At 43.8% G+C, this 15,074-nt stretch overlaps 1 protein-coding gene across 4 annotated transcripts in view; it reads left to right on the forward strand.

Annotated features, from left to right (window-relative positions):
* The window catches only part of vnc (GNAT family N-acetyltransferase vnc), a 96,710-nt gene that overhangs the window by 36,736 nt on the left and 44,900 nt on the right, over nt 1-15,074 (forward strand). For all 4 annotated transcript variants that reach the window (XM_075676729.1, XM_075676733.1, XM_075676732.1 and 1 more), the window contains one exon: nt 11,344-11,392. In XM_075676729.1, the coding sequence (XP_075532844.1) occupies nt 11,344-11,392 (49 nt within the window). The remainder of the gene's footprint in view (nt 1-11,343; nt 11,393-15,074) is intronic.

Raw genomic sequence — 15,074 nt, forward strand, 5'->3', positions numbered from 1 at the left:
AAAAAAAAAGTCCTCACCTGTTTTTTTTTCTTGGGCATGATCTTGGATTTTAAGAATCCATGCGCCTTGGAGTTCGCTATCTGCGCCCTGTCATCTGCTAGTCTACTGTTCTGGCTGCCACGAAGGATGCATGGAAATCCAAGAATTCCCAGGTTCCTGAATCTTATTTCGCAGTACTGAGGTGTCGTTAACATGACAGGTAAACTGAATAACATTTGTTATTCTGAAAAGTTTGGTATTTTGAAGTTTGTAGTACTGGAACGTTTTTACATTAGAACTTTCAAAAGACAGCAGGGGATTTCTCAAAAGTTCGTTAACCTGATAAGTTTGTTAATGTGGTGTTCGTAAATGAGGTTTCACTGTAAAAGCAGTTAGCCTTCTTAGGTTCTTTTGGTCACTACACTCTCCCTGGCTTTGTTTCATCCCTCCGCATGATATAAGGAATCATTGCTGATGGCTGCTGTTTCAGTGACTTCTTCCGTCATGTAGCCAGTGGTCTTGAGTATTTTGTAGCCATTTTTGTCACTTCAAATGGCCTGCAAATGTTGTGTTAAGGCCGCCATAGCCTTTCCATACTAAAATCAGATCACCTAAAATAATAGCGGGAATATTGTTCCTATAACGCTTGTCAAATGCTCGCTTAAGGGCCTCCCTATGTTTTGTTTGCTTCTCTACAGTTTCATTTGTCTCCTCTAGGTGCATCTTTCCTGTGATAGCGAGTATGTTGTCTGCAGGCAGGTACGCTGGCTCACCAAAGGTGCCATATTGAGGGCTGCATCCTAAAGCACTTGCATGAGATCTGTTGGGATGCGACACTGCTGATTGCAGACAACACTTACATCCTCCTGGAAATCCTGGGTACATGCTTATACAGTGGAATCTTGTTATAGCGAACTTCAGGGGACTGCAGCAATTTATTTGTTGTTCTGAAGAGTCAATATAATGAAAGCCCCAAAATTAACCATTTTGCCCGTCAACCCATCTGTTTATCAGTTCTCACTCTATGAGCTGTCTACGAAAATGTTGCTGTTGGCTCTTAGCCCACGCTGTTACTATTTTCCATAGATTTCGCCACGATGCAACACCCTCTGTAGAGCAGCGAGCGCAAGAGAGATGCTGTCGCCGAGAAAACCAGCAACAAACAAGCTCCATGTTGCCTATAGAGCGTAATGTTTCTTTTAGAGTGCAACTCTTAGGTGCCCGTTCCCACGCCGAGCATTGGTGTTGGCCCAGTGGCATAACCGAGTGAACAAGCACAGCGAAAGATGACAGCGAACACTGAACGCAACCCGAAAAGAAAAGCATTGTGCTGTGCAAGGCTTGCGATGACTGTTACGAGAAGGCGCCAGAGGAGTGCACCGTTGTCTGTTCACCGATGGCATGTGGCTTGCGCGTCGCACGATCCCATATGTGGAAACAACACGCTCCACGAACAGAGGTCTGTCTGTGGCGGCTGCTGTGAATTGCACCCACGCGTTACCCTTGCGTTACCCACACGTCACCCATGCGCTGCCTGTCATGATCTTCCTATTAGCGAGGCAGTTGTGTAATACTTTACTCCATTTGCAATGTGCCGCAGGAGACAGATTGTCTGTGCCAGCCACTACATTGTGAAATCAAAACACGTATAGAGCTGCGCTCAAATTTCGCATTAGGGAGTATCGTAGTCGGTTAATTTTTTTGTTTTCACTTTACTTGCCGTGGACGCTGCAGCTGTCTCGCTTGAGGGGCACGCCTGAACTATTTCCAAGTGCAAGCATGTGTAAATGGCACCATCCAGAAAGTGCAACTGTATGGCATCCCCGCAAGCATGGAGGTTACATTTCTCTGTGCACGTGGCTGGCACAAGCACACGCAGAAAGAAGGGCTAAAGAAGGAAGAGACATACCTTCATTGCTAGGTGACGCTTGTCTGGGTGGAGTATGCGCTTGCAAAACTTGATGCATCGTTGCCTCTGCTATAAGAAAGAAAAAGTTCCTTTCTGGTTTATTTTTTTCTCCAGTGCCGTCTCGGGTTTTACAGAACCCATGTGCTGTGGCATTTGCTTTCTGTGCCTTGTCGTTTGCTAGCCTACTGTTCCGGCTGCCGTAAAGGATACACGGAAATCTAAGAACCCCTAAATTTCAAAATACTAGTTCGGAGTACTGTGGTGTTGTTAACATGACAAGAAAGCTGAATAACAATCGTTCTGAGAAGTTCGGTATTCTGAAGTTGGTAGTGCTGAACTATTTTTACATTGAAACTATAAGCAGTCAGCGGGGGATTTCTGAAAAGTTTGTTAATGTGGGGCATTCGAAGTAATGAAGTTTCACTGTATATTGTTACATGTCTCGTATTCTGTGAGCTGATGGATGGTATGGGGCTTTGTGCAAGTGCCTGGCTCTTGAACACAGAACCATTGTCAGACACTGTGCATTTAAATTCCTGAAACACTTCTCTATTCTAGAGCTCTGTGACAGTTTTTGCATTCTTCCTTCTTTTCTTGGCAGCTACGATCCTTGAGCATTCATCAATGCACACTAGAAAGGACTGCTTTCTGCATGCCTTAGCTTTTTTTCTTTAGCTCAAAAAAGTCAACATGGACTGTCTCAAACGGCACATTTGCATGAAATGGAAATATTGTACAGTTCGTTTTCTCCTTATACTTGGCCTTGTTGAGTTGACACTCATGGCAGGAGCTGATGTGATTGCCAGTATCCTTCTTCGTTCTGGGCCATGTAAATATTCTCAATTTGTAGTAGGTTCACTAAAAACCATTGTGCCCTCCTGGCTCGGGTGGTATAGCTTAAGAACATTTCGTACAAACATAGCTGGAACATAAAACTTTCCTCCTATGTGCATCAATTGCTCTGTACCTTCCTACATTTTGAGCGAGTTCACACCTTCCTCGTTCCCACTGCTGCCGATAACTGGAAGCCGAGAAAGTGCAGCAGCATCTGACAATTCTTGTTTGCCTCTGTGTGCCACTTCAAAGTGCTCAATTTCACTGATCCAGTGGGCAACTCTTCCTTTTGGTTGAGAAATATTTAGCAAATGGGCAAGCGCCTGATGATCAGTGAATAGTTTGAATTTTGTGCCTTTGAGGTAAGACTGAAAATACCTAATTGCTAGCACACCTGCCAATGCCTCCTTCTTTGTTGTGCTGTAGTTCTGTTCGGCATTCGTAAATGTATATGAATGGTAGCCAACAACTTGGGCTCCTCTTTTGCTGGTACATAACAGCACCTGCAACGAAGTTAGAAGCATCTGTTGGACCCGCCATGGTTGCTCAGTGGCTATGGTGTTGGGCTGCTGAGCACGAGGTTGCGGAATAGAATCCCAGCCATGGCAGCCGCATTTCGATGAAGGCGAAATGCGAAAACACCCATGTACTTAAATTGAAGTGCATGTTAAAGAACCCTGAGTGGTCCAAATTTCCGGAGTCCCCCACTACGATGTGTCTCATAATCAGATCGTGGTTTTGGCATGTAAAACCCCATAATTTATTTTAGAAGCATCTGTTGGTAAGTTCAAAGGGAAGAGTGAAATCTGGCAGCATGAGGACTGGGTCTTACAATATGGCTGATACTAAATTGTTGTACGCCTTCTCACATTCATCGGTCCAAATAAAATCTGTTTTCTTCTGAAGCATGTTATTCAATAGCTTCACTCGTGCTGAGAAGGCCTTTATGAAGTTTCTAAAATCTCCAGCCCAGGGAAAGCTCCTGTGTGCGTGTGCATTACCTGGCTTCATTTGTTGTACATGCTCCACAGACTCTTCCTTAGTGCTTTTAGTAAATCCGCCCAGAACGCGTCCAAGAAATTTAATTTTTGCCTTGAAGAACGCACACTTTTTAAAATTCACTTTAAGGTTAGCTTCGCTCATTGTGATCAAAACAGCAGTCAAATGTTCAGCATGTGAAGCTCCATCTTTAGACTAAGATATCGTTGACATAGACATTACAGAATACTCCAAGAAAGGGTTTCAAAACACCATTCATCATTTGGAAACAGGCAGCACTGTCCTTCCACCTGAAATGCGTCAAAGGGTGTGATAAAGGCCATGTTCATCTCATATTCATGTTCAAGCGGTACCTGCCAAAGTCCTTTGCAAAGGTCTATATTGGGAAAAGAGTTGACAACCTCCGGTTTCCTCAATTCCATCTATCCTTGGCATTGGCACAGGGAATAGATCTGTTTGGCGATTCAGGATTCGATAGTTGGTACATAGCCTCGGAGATCCATCTTCTTTCAGAGCCAGTGTAATCGGTGAGGGGAATGTGGATACAAGCCTCGGAGATCCATCTTCTTTCAGAGCCAGTGTAATCGGTGAGGGGAATGTGGATACTGATGGCTGTATTATGCTAGCATCTAACCTATTTTAATAGAATAGCGTTAAGGGTTGTGTTGCAGACAATCCGGCATCGGTGTCAGGTGTTCCACGTCCAGCGTCGACAGTCATTTCGGGAATAATAATTCCAAACCACGCATACCCAACCACACAGGACCTCTATGTAATGCAAGGAAGTTACTGAACAAATTGAATTTCTGAAAGTAAAATGCATCAGAAAAATCGTGAAGTATGACTTACACACAACCTACAGGCATGATAGCATTGGGTTGTAATTTGAATGTACAAGAAAACATAATTCTGTTACACGGAAACTCAAACACAAACCCCTTTTAATGCGATAGTGTTTTCCAGCTGCCGTTTGAGCGAAGCCCCTTCGGATCCTTGCGCATCATAGAAAAAAAAAAAAGAACCACAAAGCTCGCCCTTCATGCATAGCATTCGCTGTCAGTGTTTCCCGGTAAACGTTAGTTACATAAGCTGCAGTTCCCGGGAAGCGTGAGAGGCACTCGGGGATGTTTGAATGCTATCGCGTTCCACTCTTAAGAGGCCAAGCTTAAGCGTCCTCCAAATTTTTGGATCTTGCTTTTAAGCCCAAGTTTCTTCTCTCGGTGCATGTTTGGTTCTTGTGTCACACGGGCCCAGAAAATAACAATAACTTGCTAATGCCTTAAACTTTAATGCCGTTTGTGTGGTACCACATGGACAAACTTAATGTCATTTGTCTTAATGTCATTCGTTATCTAATGTGTTCACCATAACTCATTTGACTGAGAAATGCATACCCTAGACTCCATAGCTTGCACATTGCAGTTTAATTGAAGTACATGAAACAGTCTCTAACATGTAAAAAAAAATAATACATAACTTTCAACTACAATGCATCTGCAAGGAGTTGTAGTTGGCGAACTTCAGGCCAGCATTGAAACTGCTTTCACGGACCAAGCGTAATTTTCATTTTTGCCTTTGGATTTGACTTGGAATGGCCAAAGTTGCTATGGTTGGTTGTAACGTTGTGAAAAAGCAACAAACTCAAGCTCGCGGCACTATAGTATGCTTGCTTTTATGATTCACTATTCATGAAGGTGCAAAGTAAACTTGTAGATGCATATTTATTTTTATTCATTACCTTAGAATTGCTCACTTCGGAAGGTCTGTCATTGACATCACATGAAATGTCATTAAATTTGGACGTGTGGCAACTCCCTTGACAAAAATTTAAGTAACTTAAGGCATTAACAAACGAATGCCATTTTTTGTACACATATGGCACGAGTATGAGGCTTTCTCCTGACTGCTGTAAGATCTTTCAGCTTGAAAGGAACAGAAAATTTTGTTCTTGCTGGCTGATAATTACCTAAACAGACAAGTTTGGGGAATTTGCGACGGATTTCTTTGCACTTTAGAAGGCGATCTGCGGTGCTCAGGGAAGCGCAAGTTTCTTGGGCCGCAGTCACTTCATTATTCCAATTAAGGTTTAACGTTAGGGTTTTAACAGCTGGTCTTGAAAGTAAAAATTTACAGTCACACCCTTTTACTATGAGGGTGTTGATGTCAGCGTTCAGGCCTTGATAAAAGACACTTGTTCTTGTCCATTCGTCATAAATTTTTCTTGTCCCATCAAACCTTTGTACCGGCTTTCATCGAATAATTTTTCTCTTCACAAGCGCCTAATTTATGACAGGCATGAATGCACCACTATCCACCAATGCGTGAACATCTTCACCATTTATCGTTAGTTTGATATAAAGAAGGTTAAGAGCCGTTAGAGAAACAGTCTCAAATTTTGTTGTCAGGTGGGGACTGGGCACCATCTTCTATTAGTTTTTTTGTCATTCCACTGCTTCTGAATGAGAAGCAACAGGCTCTGGGTGATTATTGGAATCTGACATTAAATTGTCAGCTTGGTTTCTTCCATGCCAGTCGTTACGGTCACACGACCTCGATTGTACTTTTTCAGGAGGATAATGTAGACAATGCAGATTTTGTGTAGTTGAATAAGTGTGAAGGTGTTTCTGAAACAACTGCTAAAGTTCCTCTACAGTTTTGGGTGATTTCACTTGCCCCTGTCTCTGGTGTTCCTTAGGTAAGCCGTGAACAATAAGTGGCATGATAGCAGACTCCATAAGTTTCGGGCTTGCCATCTGAAGAAGCTGCCTCTTGTCCTCGTCTTGTAAAGATACTGGAGGGGCTTTCGTGATTGATATTTGTAGAAAACCGTGCGGTCCCACCTTTCAGCTGGGTTTTCGTCGAAAACTGCCAGGAAGGTTGTTTTCCACTCGTCCCATGGGTCTGTCTTGTGCCCAGCAAAATGGAACTCATACCACTTAGCGAGTCGGGTCAGCAATAGATGCATGTTCCTGATGTGCTCACCAGGCTCTTGCCATGAGCTGTCCTCACATGCTTGCTCGTAGAAGTTGATCTAAGTCTCTGGGCTTGAGGTTTCCCCATTGAATGGCTCAAGCTTTACCACCTTCTTGTTAGGTCTTTATTGAGCTTGGATGATGGCAAGAAGATTCTCCATGAGCTGCTGCTGTCTATTTATTTATTTATTTATTTATTTATTTATTTATAGTACCCTCAGGGCTTACAATGAAGCATTACAGAGGGGAGGGGCTAATAAATACAGATAAGTATGCAAGAAAGGAGAAAGGAAAACACGAATACTAATCAGATGACAATGCATGGTACAACGTAAAAATAACGCGAGAGCGACAAAAAAAAAAAAAAAGCATATTACGGTAAAAAAATAATTATACAAAGAAAAACGGAAAACTTCGGTAATACAGATGAAATATAAATGCATGGTATTTAGGACAGGTTAGAGTGAGACAATAAGCACAGAATGGTAGCAAATAAAGCATAATACAAAATACGCTGTTTGTAGATTAGGTAGATAATAAAAAAGAAAACTTATAAACAATACTGATCAGGAGAAAACGGAATTGCTTCATTATACATTCACATCAAGGCATACTAGATAATATTAGTAAGTGCCTTACGGAAGTTATCTGTGTTAGTTATATAGACTAGTGGATCCGGTAGGTGATTCCATTCCTGGCATGATTTTGGAAGAAATGAATTACCATAGGTAGACGTTTTGTGGAATGGGATGTTCACCTTATGGCGATGGTCTAAGCGTGCAGAAGTAAAAGAAGCTGGTTCGATAAAGCGTGACTTGAGTGCAGTAATTAAGTGGTATATTTTATGGAACAGACAAAGGCGAGCGATTTTTCTGCGTTTGGAAAGGAGAGATATGTTGAGGGCAAGTCTGATGCTAGTTACGCTTGCTGTGCACTGGTAATTGTTAAGAATAAAATGAACGCACCGATTCTGCACAGCTTCTAAGCTGTTAATTAAGGTTAATTGATGAGGGTCCCATATTGAGGGTGCATACTCTAGATTAGGCCGAATGTAGGTGACATATAACTGTTTTTTCAGGGAAGAAGGTGCGAGTGAAAAATTTCGTTTAAGATAGCCCAGTAGGTGACATATAACTGTTTTTTTAGGGAAGAAGGTGCGAGTGAAAAATTTCGTTTAAGATAGCCCAGCATGCGGTTAGCTTTTGATGTAATGTGTTCGGTATGTCGTTTCCATGAGAGATTATTTGTAATGTGCACTCCGAGGTATTTATAACAAGATACTGATTCAAGTGGGATGTTGTGATTCAAGTGGGATGTTGTTAGGCTGCGTGAGATTCTCATGAATTTACATTTTGAAGTGTTAAGATTCATGTGCCAGCGGGAGCACCAGGTTGTAACGTTATCAAGGTCTGATTGTAATGTAACCATATCAGAATCATTAGTTATTTTTCGGTAAATTACGCAGTCGTCGGCAAACAAACAAATAGAGCTAGTGATTTGATTAGGCAGGTCGTTAATATAAATGAGGAAAAGTAAAGGCGCCAACACAGAGCCTTGAGGTACACCCGATTCTACTGGCACCTCTGGTCACTCTGCATGCTGATGCTGACGACCGAGCATTTCTTGGAGGCATGAGTCAACAAAACAGTCTTCTTTGCTTGGCAGAACCCTTGCTGGCATTTGCGCAAGAGGCACCATGACATCTTCTTGAAGCTTAGGAGTGCTTCAGTCTCAGTTTCACTGTTGTTTGAAGTTCAAGCTTCTCCAGCATCTTCTCGGCTTTTTGAGTGACGAATTTGCGGAGTTGGGGATTTATGATGCTTTCAGTCAAATCATACTTGATGTCTTCATCCACCTCACACGTTGAAAAATATGACTGATCACGTGAACTTCGGAATATAGTCAATGTTATTCACATAGTTGCGGTCTCTATCCTGTCATAGACTGCGCCAATGTTACGTTCCTAGACTGACAGCAACAGAACCTTGTTTTCTTCTTTTTCTACTGCTGTTAGAGGGTGGGGCACCCATGAGAGACAACAATGGAGCTCCACAGTGGTCGTCACCTGGACGACATGATGGACGAAACAGGGCCTGAAACAGGGCAGCCTACATCAACGCCGACAACCCTGATAGTTGTCCTGGCTCAGCCACAGAATCCACGAACGTTCTGTGGCACCAGCCACCTCCACGTGGAAGACTGGATTGCCACGTATGAGCGTCTAACTGCCCACAACTAATGGGACCCAACGATTATGTTGACTGACTTGGTGTTCTACTTACAAGGCACAGCAAAGGTGTGGTATGATAACCATGAGGAACAGCTTAAAGACTGAGAGACTGAAGCTGAGAGACTGAAGCAGAAGCTGAGAGACTTGTTTGGTCGTTGCACTGGGCGGAAGAGTGCTGCTAAGAAAGAACTAGCGACCCGCATCTGAACGTCCACAGAATCATACGTCTCTTACATCCAGGATGTGCTGGCTGTGTGCCATAAGGCCGACGGTGATATGGTTGAGTCAAACAAGGTTGGGCATGTACTGAAGGGGATCGCTGAGGATGCCTTCAACCTGCTCATGTGTAAAAATTGAGAGACAGCGCAGGACATAAAAGTGTGCAAATGGTTTGAGTAGGCCAAGAGTCACCACATTGCAATGCCATTTGCACATCTGCCGAACACAGCTGTGACATCCTCTTGTGATGACAGGCTAAGAATGCAGCAACTGTTATCATTAGGCGACTTGACGCCGATAATGCGGCGGGAACTTGAAGCCATGTCCCCTGCAGCCTTTTTTACCCGTCCCAGTGAGCCGAACAACTTGCCTGCACTACCACTTGTGCAAGCAAATATGTGAAGAACTCGCTAATCTTGGAGTTCATTCTGTATGTGCCGTTGTCACTTCACAGCTTTCTAATGCTCCTAATCAGTGGTATCCTGCACACTACCGAAATCCAGCCGAGTGGCGAACTGCAGACGATTGGCCAATCTATTGCCTGCCATCGTCTTGGCCATGTTGCTCACCATTGTACTAACTGTATTGTCTCCTTCCCTCTGCAACTGCCGTTCACCAGTTGTCGCTCTGAGCAGAGCCTGTCTGGCTACCAGCCTCTTTTTGAACTGGAACAGCATAATGATGGCGCTCGTGTGCTTGGAACAGTCCCTCGTCGTAATTCTGCCGTCACCAGTCCCGTTCGCCACCAGCTCGTCATACACTGTCCCCAATGCAGCCCCAACACCCATCTCTGGAAAACTGAGCAATGCAGCTGCTGGAGGTGGCGCTGCATTGATGACTCACAAAATCCTCTGATCACTTTGCCATCCTAACAGAACTTGATGGGTGTTGTAGTCTACGGCATTAGTGTCCCAGCACTCATTGACACTGGTGGCCACATATCCACGATGAGTGCCCAATTGCGCAGACGCCTGAACTCCACACCTGCTGCATCATGCACCCTCCGCGTCGCCAGCAGAGGAACGCCTATCATGCTTGGTATGTGTGGTGCTCGCATTTGCATCGCAGGGTGCCTAACCATTGTTTTGTTTGCCATTTTGGAACAATACCCTTACGACGGTATACAAGGGTTAGATTTTGTGTAGTCTTATTCAGCCTTGTTTGACTGCATGTCTAGTGTTAAGCTGGAACTAACCCACTGCTGCTATTCCACCAGTCGCACAACCGCTGTTATGCTCACCCGAAGACGTCCGCCTGTCGCCTCAAGCCACTTTGTACGCGTCACTTTAATGTCATGTCCACCTGTTCTTTATGGCATCTATGGGCTATTTCCCACCACGTATGCACCACATATGTACAACGCATGACCACGTATGCTCTGAAGAGTCTGAATTTGTGAATAAACTCGTTTATAGTTAATGCTCTTTTCTATATTGGGCAGTGCAATAACAAACTTTCTAAAATTGTGAGTACCAGGATGTGAAAATTCTTTGATATTAATGGTAAGAAAGTAAGAATTTGAACTCCTAATTTGATGTCCCATTTTTTGGGACCTTTGAGGTATTATGAATTATAAATAAAAGATTTGATTCGGTTTCAAAAACCTAATCTGCACGCCCCTACCATTTTATAACTCTATTAGTCATGATATGGAGCTCGAAACTTGCACAAGAGACCATACCTTTTCCATTTTCAGGGGGTGCAAAAAATACCTAAATGAAATTTTGATAAGCTAGAAACATTCAAAAATATAGAATACATAAGTTTCATCTAGTTCTAATCTCCTTTGAAGATGTGTTTCCTTAGTGCAAATGAGTGTGACACTATTTTGGCAGAGTGTGTTTCATTATGCTTCATATAGGATATAAAGCAGTGCACATAAAGCCAACAGATAAAATGACATGTGTGCTCTTTTATATCCCACAGGACAGATTGTTTACCAACTCGCTCAAGTTGTAGCTTTATTTAAAAAGTTTAATTCAAGCAGCATAGACAATGCAAGATAGATGCATTTGAAACATGCGAAAAAGCTTCATTTGCTCAGCCTGCGAGTGCTTACAAATAAGGCTTGCATCATTGTCATGACCTTGCAGAAAATTGTACAGTTTGTGAAAGCCTTGAACCACCACTCAGCCTGCATGAACTGTTGCTCACTGCAACAATAGAAGGTTATACGACACTACAGCCAAACTTATTTTCAGGGAAGAAGACTCTGACGAAAATGATCCTCATGGTCACATCACTTCTCTGGTGCGTAAACATGCCTTTCTAAAGCTTTAGCAAAATAAGTGCTGAAACCATCAAACTGCAGTAGTGGCCATGGGCAACTTTAAATGTATTCAGTGGAAGCATTTGATAAGTACAACAGACTCATTAATCCAACTCTGGCTAATTCGATACAAACCAAAGGTCCTGGCCAGTGCCCATACATTTCTAGGGGCCAGAACTTTAATTTCCATCCTGAAATTGTCCCTCACTGGATAATTACAACTTGACTGGTCGACAAAAACCAGTTGTGACCCCTGTTGTGACGCCAGTGGCTGCTGCAGTCTTGGCTGCACTATGGGATGGTGAATGCGTACAAGACACATTATCTCCTGCCAGAAACACCTAGTTTCAGCCTGCCCTAAGAATATTTTCAAGTGAAAACGGCCTCTCACAAAAAATAAATACTGTATTTACCCAATTCTAATGTGCACCTTATTTTTCAAGAAAATTGGTGCAAACATTGCCTGTGCTAGGAAACCGCTTTTGCAACAGCCTAGCACCTGAGCCATTGTCACCACAATTGCCATCACAAGCTAGTGACACATGTAGGATGGTTAACGACAATGCACCACTGTATCTTTATTTACAAAAGCCCATTCAAAAGACAAGCCATTTTACATGCTAGAGCAGTGTCAATAAAGTTGTGTTGCATGTTTTCGGCACTAGTCTAGCCCTGGGCCACCATCCTGTTTGTGATTGTTCTGGAGTCATTCTATTAATGTGGAATATGAAGCATGCAGTGGACCATTCAAAGGACAATATGTTGTGGTTCTAGACGAAGGGCAGTGTGAGAGTGATGATGATGGACAATACAATCATTTCTGGCTTCATGTTTGACGCCGGATTTTCTGTGACGTGGGGCCCTTAACACTATAGCGTTAATAAGCAGCATACTTGTTGTATAACTAACTCTGCTTTTCTTTTTTCTTATTTTTGCATTTGCCATTTCTATGGTGGCATCAGCTCCATTTATAACAAAAGTAAAATGTGACTGTCCTAGTGACGTGATTACAGCTAGTATTACTTGGCATATGCAGTGTTCTTAAAAATGTGGCCTTTCAGAACTATTGCAAGCATATCAATTTAGTGCTGTCAAAGTTAATAAATTTTTAACCAAAAGTATCTCTCATAATTTCCTGGTTCTATTATTGCATTATTGTCTAATCACAGTTGCTTAGTTGTGTTTTCGAAAGGGAAAAATTGTCATTCACCTGAATGTAGCACAAAGCTACAAAGGAAACCTATACAGGTTTCTGAGAAAGCAAGCTTCACAGTTGAGGAAAAAATCATCCTGGTCCGTAATTCAAACCAGGGACCTATGCCTTTCCATTGCAGCCACCTTATCATCTGAGCTAGATTGCAGTGCGAGGCTGAATTAATCGTCAGCTCGAAGCACAGGGACTCTGAATATGGTTTTGTACTACATTCGCTTCGTGCTACATTCGGGTAGATGGAAGTGTTCCCTTTCATGAACCTTGTGGGATTCCACAGAACTGATTGCCATGTTTAGTTGTGTTTACTCATTTTCCTAGGTATGTTATTGCATTCACTCTGTTACACAGTTATCTTTATTTCATTTGTATCTTTGGTTGCAGTTTTTGTTTTATCTTAATCTGAACACCCACTATGAAGGAAAGAAAAAAGAAAAACTAAGACTGAGCGTTACATGGCACTCTTGAAGCCTAGTCATAAAAATGTAAATATTGCAGGCATTTATTAAGCTATTCTTTGTCATCTGTACATGATCATCATAATGTGAGGTTCACATGGGGTTCTCCTTCATCATCACTTGTGGGGTTTTCTCTTAAGTGTGATCTATGCTTCTGGTGTGGTCACCTCACTGCATCTTCGACGCGTAATAAACGTCGTGATAACTGCTGCGTCACAAGTGGTGGAGTGTGCTCTTCGGTCCTCCGTCCTCTGACTCCCCGCTCAACTTCCTGGAGCTTCGATCAGGTCGCCGATTGTGCCAGCTGTCCGACAGCATGTTGCAGGACGAGCCAACAGGCACTTCTACTTCAACCATCTTGGCCTCGGCTACCCAGCCTCTTCGTATTGGATTGTCAGTGGGCACCAGCGTGATCCCCATCTGTTTGCTGGACTTCGCGGTGAAGACGTCGAGAATTGGCTGGACAACTATGACTGAGTGAGTTTGGCTAACCATTGGGACGATCCGTCCAAGCTCTGTCACGTCATCTTTTATCTCACAGGAGCAGCCAAGACTTGGTTTTTCGACCATGAGGTTGATTTCACGAACTGGGGCGCTTTCAAACAGCATCTCCGCCAAATCTTTGGCACACCGGCCGTTCATTCTGCCCTTGAAAAAAAAGACGCTTGACACTCTCAAGCAACAATTCTGGAAATCTTATACGTCATACATCGAGGATGTGCTTGCTCTTTGTCGACGCGTGAACATGGCCTTGACCGAATCAGACAGGGTTTGCCACATCTTCAAAAGCATTGCAGCTATTGCTTTCAGTGCTTTGCCCATCAAGAACCCTGCTACCATCGCTGATATCGCTGCTTCTTGCCAGCACCTTGACGAACTCGAATCAATACGGTTGCTGCCAGACACCGCTGCAAACACTACCGCCACCGACCCCACATTACGAGCAATGATCTGCACAATAATTCAAGAAGAGCTACAGTATTCCGGCTTCGCCGCAGGGCCTATGCCTTCTCATGATACCAATCTGCGAGACGTTGTCAAGGAGGAATTGGCGTCCACAGCTGGTGCAGTGTACATGGACTCTCTAACCACTAGTGCCCCACCAACGTACGCACAAGTAGCCGCAGTTACTCCAGTCATCATTCCACCGATGCCCCCAAAACCAATGCCGGCCCACATGGCTTCCGCGACTACCAGCGCACCTACCCAAGCCAGCTATCCACAGTGGCGTCCTCCTCATCCCATCTGCTGTTATTGTGACTATCGTGGCCTCATAGCACATTTTTGCTGCAAGCGCCAGCAAGACGAGCGTCGCGAATATGACGTATACGAACGGGATGACTTTTCGCCCGGAGCTACTTTCCAAAGTCTAGGGAGCCTGCATGACCAATGGCGCCCTTATGCTTCACCGCGTGGCTGCTCTCCATCGCCTACTGTAGCATCCGAGATGGCTCCGACATACTGTCCTGCGAGACGCCGCTCGCCGTCACCCCTTCGCTGCTCTACGTCCCCACTTAGGCCTGCTTCTCAATTCGCCGAGCGTCATCCGGAAAACTAAATTATGCAGCTTTTGGAGGAAAAGCTGCATGGAATGACAGGACAAATTCCTCCATCGCGTCCATGCAATATGATATTGGTTGTAGTAGAAGATGTACAAGGGGAAGCTTTGATAGATACTGGTGCTAGTGTTTCAGTTATTCACCGTGACTAGTGTTCGCGACTCCGGGAAGTTACGACCCCCTATGATGGACCTACGCTACTCGCTGCTCAAGGGGCCACCATTCAACCTACTGCAACGTGCACTGCTCGCATTTCCATCGATGGACTTCTGCATTATGTACAATTTGCAGTGCCAAGTTCGTGTGCCCAGCAGCTCATATTGGGATGGGATTTTCTTTCTACGGCCTCCGCCTCCATCTGCTGCGGGGAACGCATTCTCCACATGACTGACACGACCTATTCACTTCATGCAGATGATGCACCACTCCACTTGCT

This window comes from Dermacentor variabilis, unplaced genomic scaffold (genome assembly GCF_050947875.1).
Source record: "Dermacentor variabilis isolate Ectoservices unplaced genomic scaffold, ASM5094787v1 scaffold_12, whole genome shotgun sequence".
In the NCBI taxonomy this organism is placed as follows: domain Eukaryota; kingdom Metazoa; phylum Arthropoda; class Arachnida; order Ixodida; family Ixodidae; genus Dermacentor; species Dermacentor variabilis.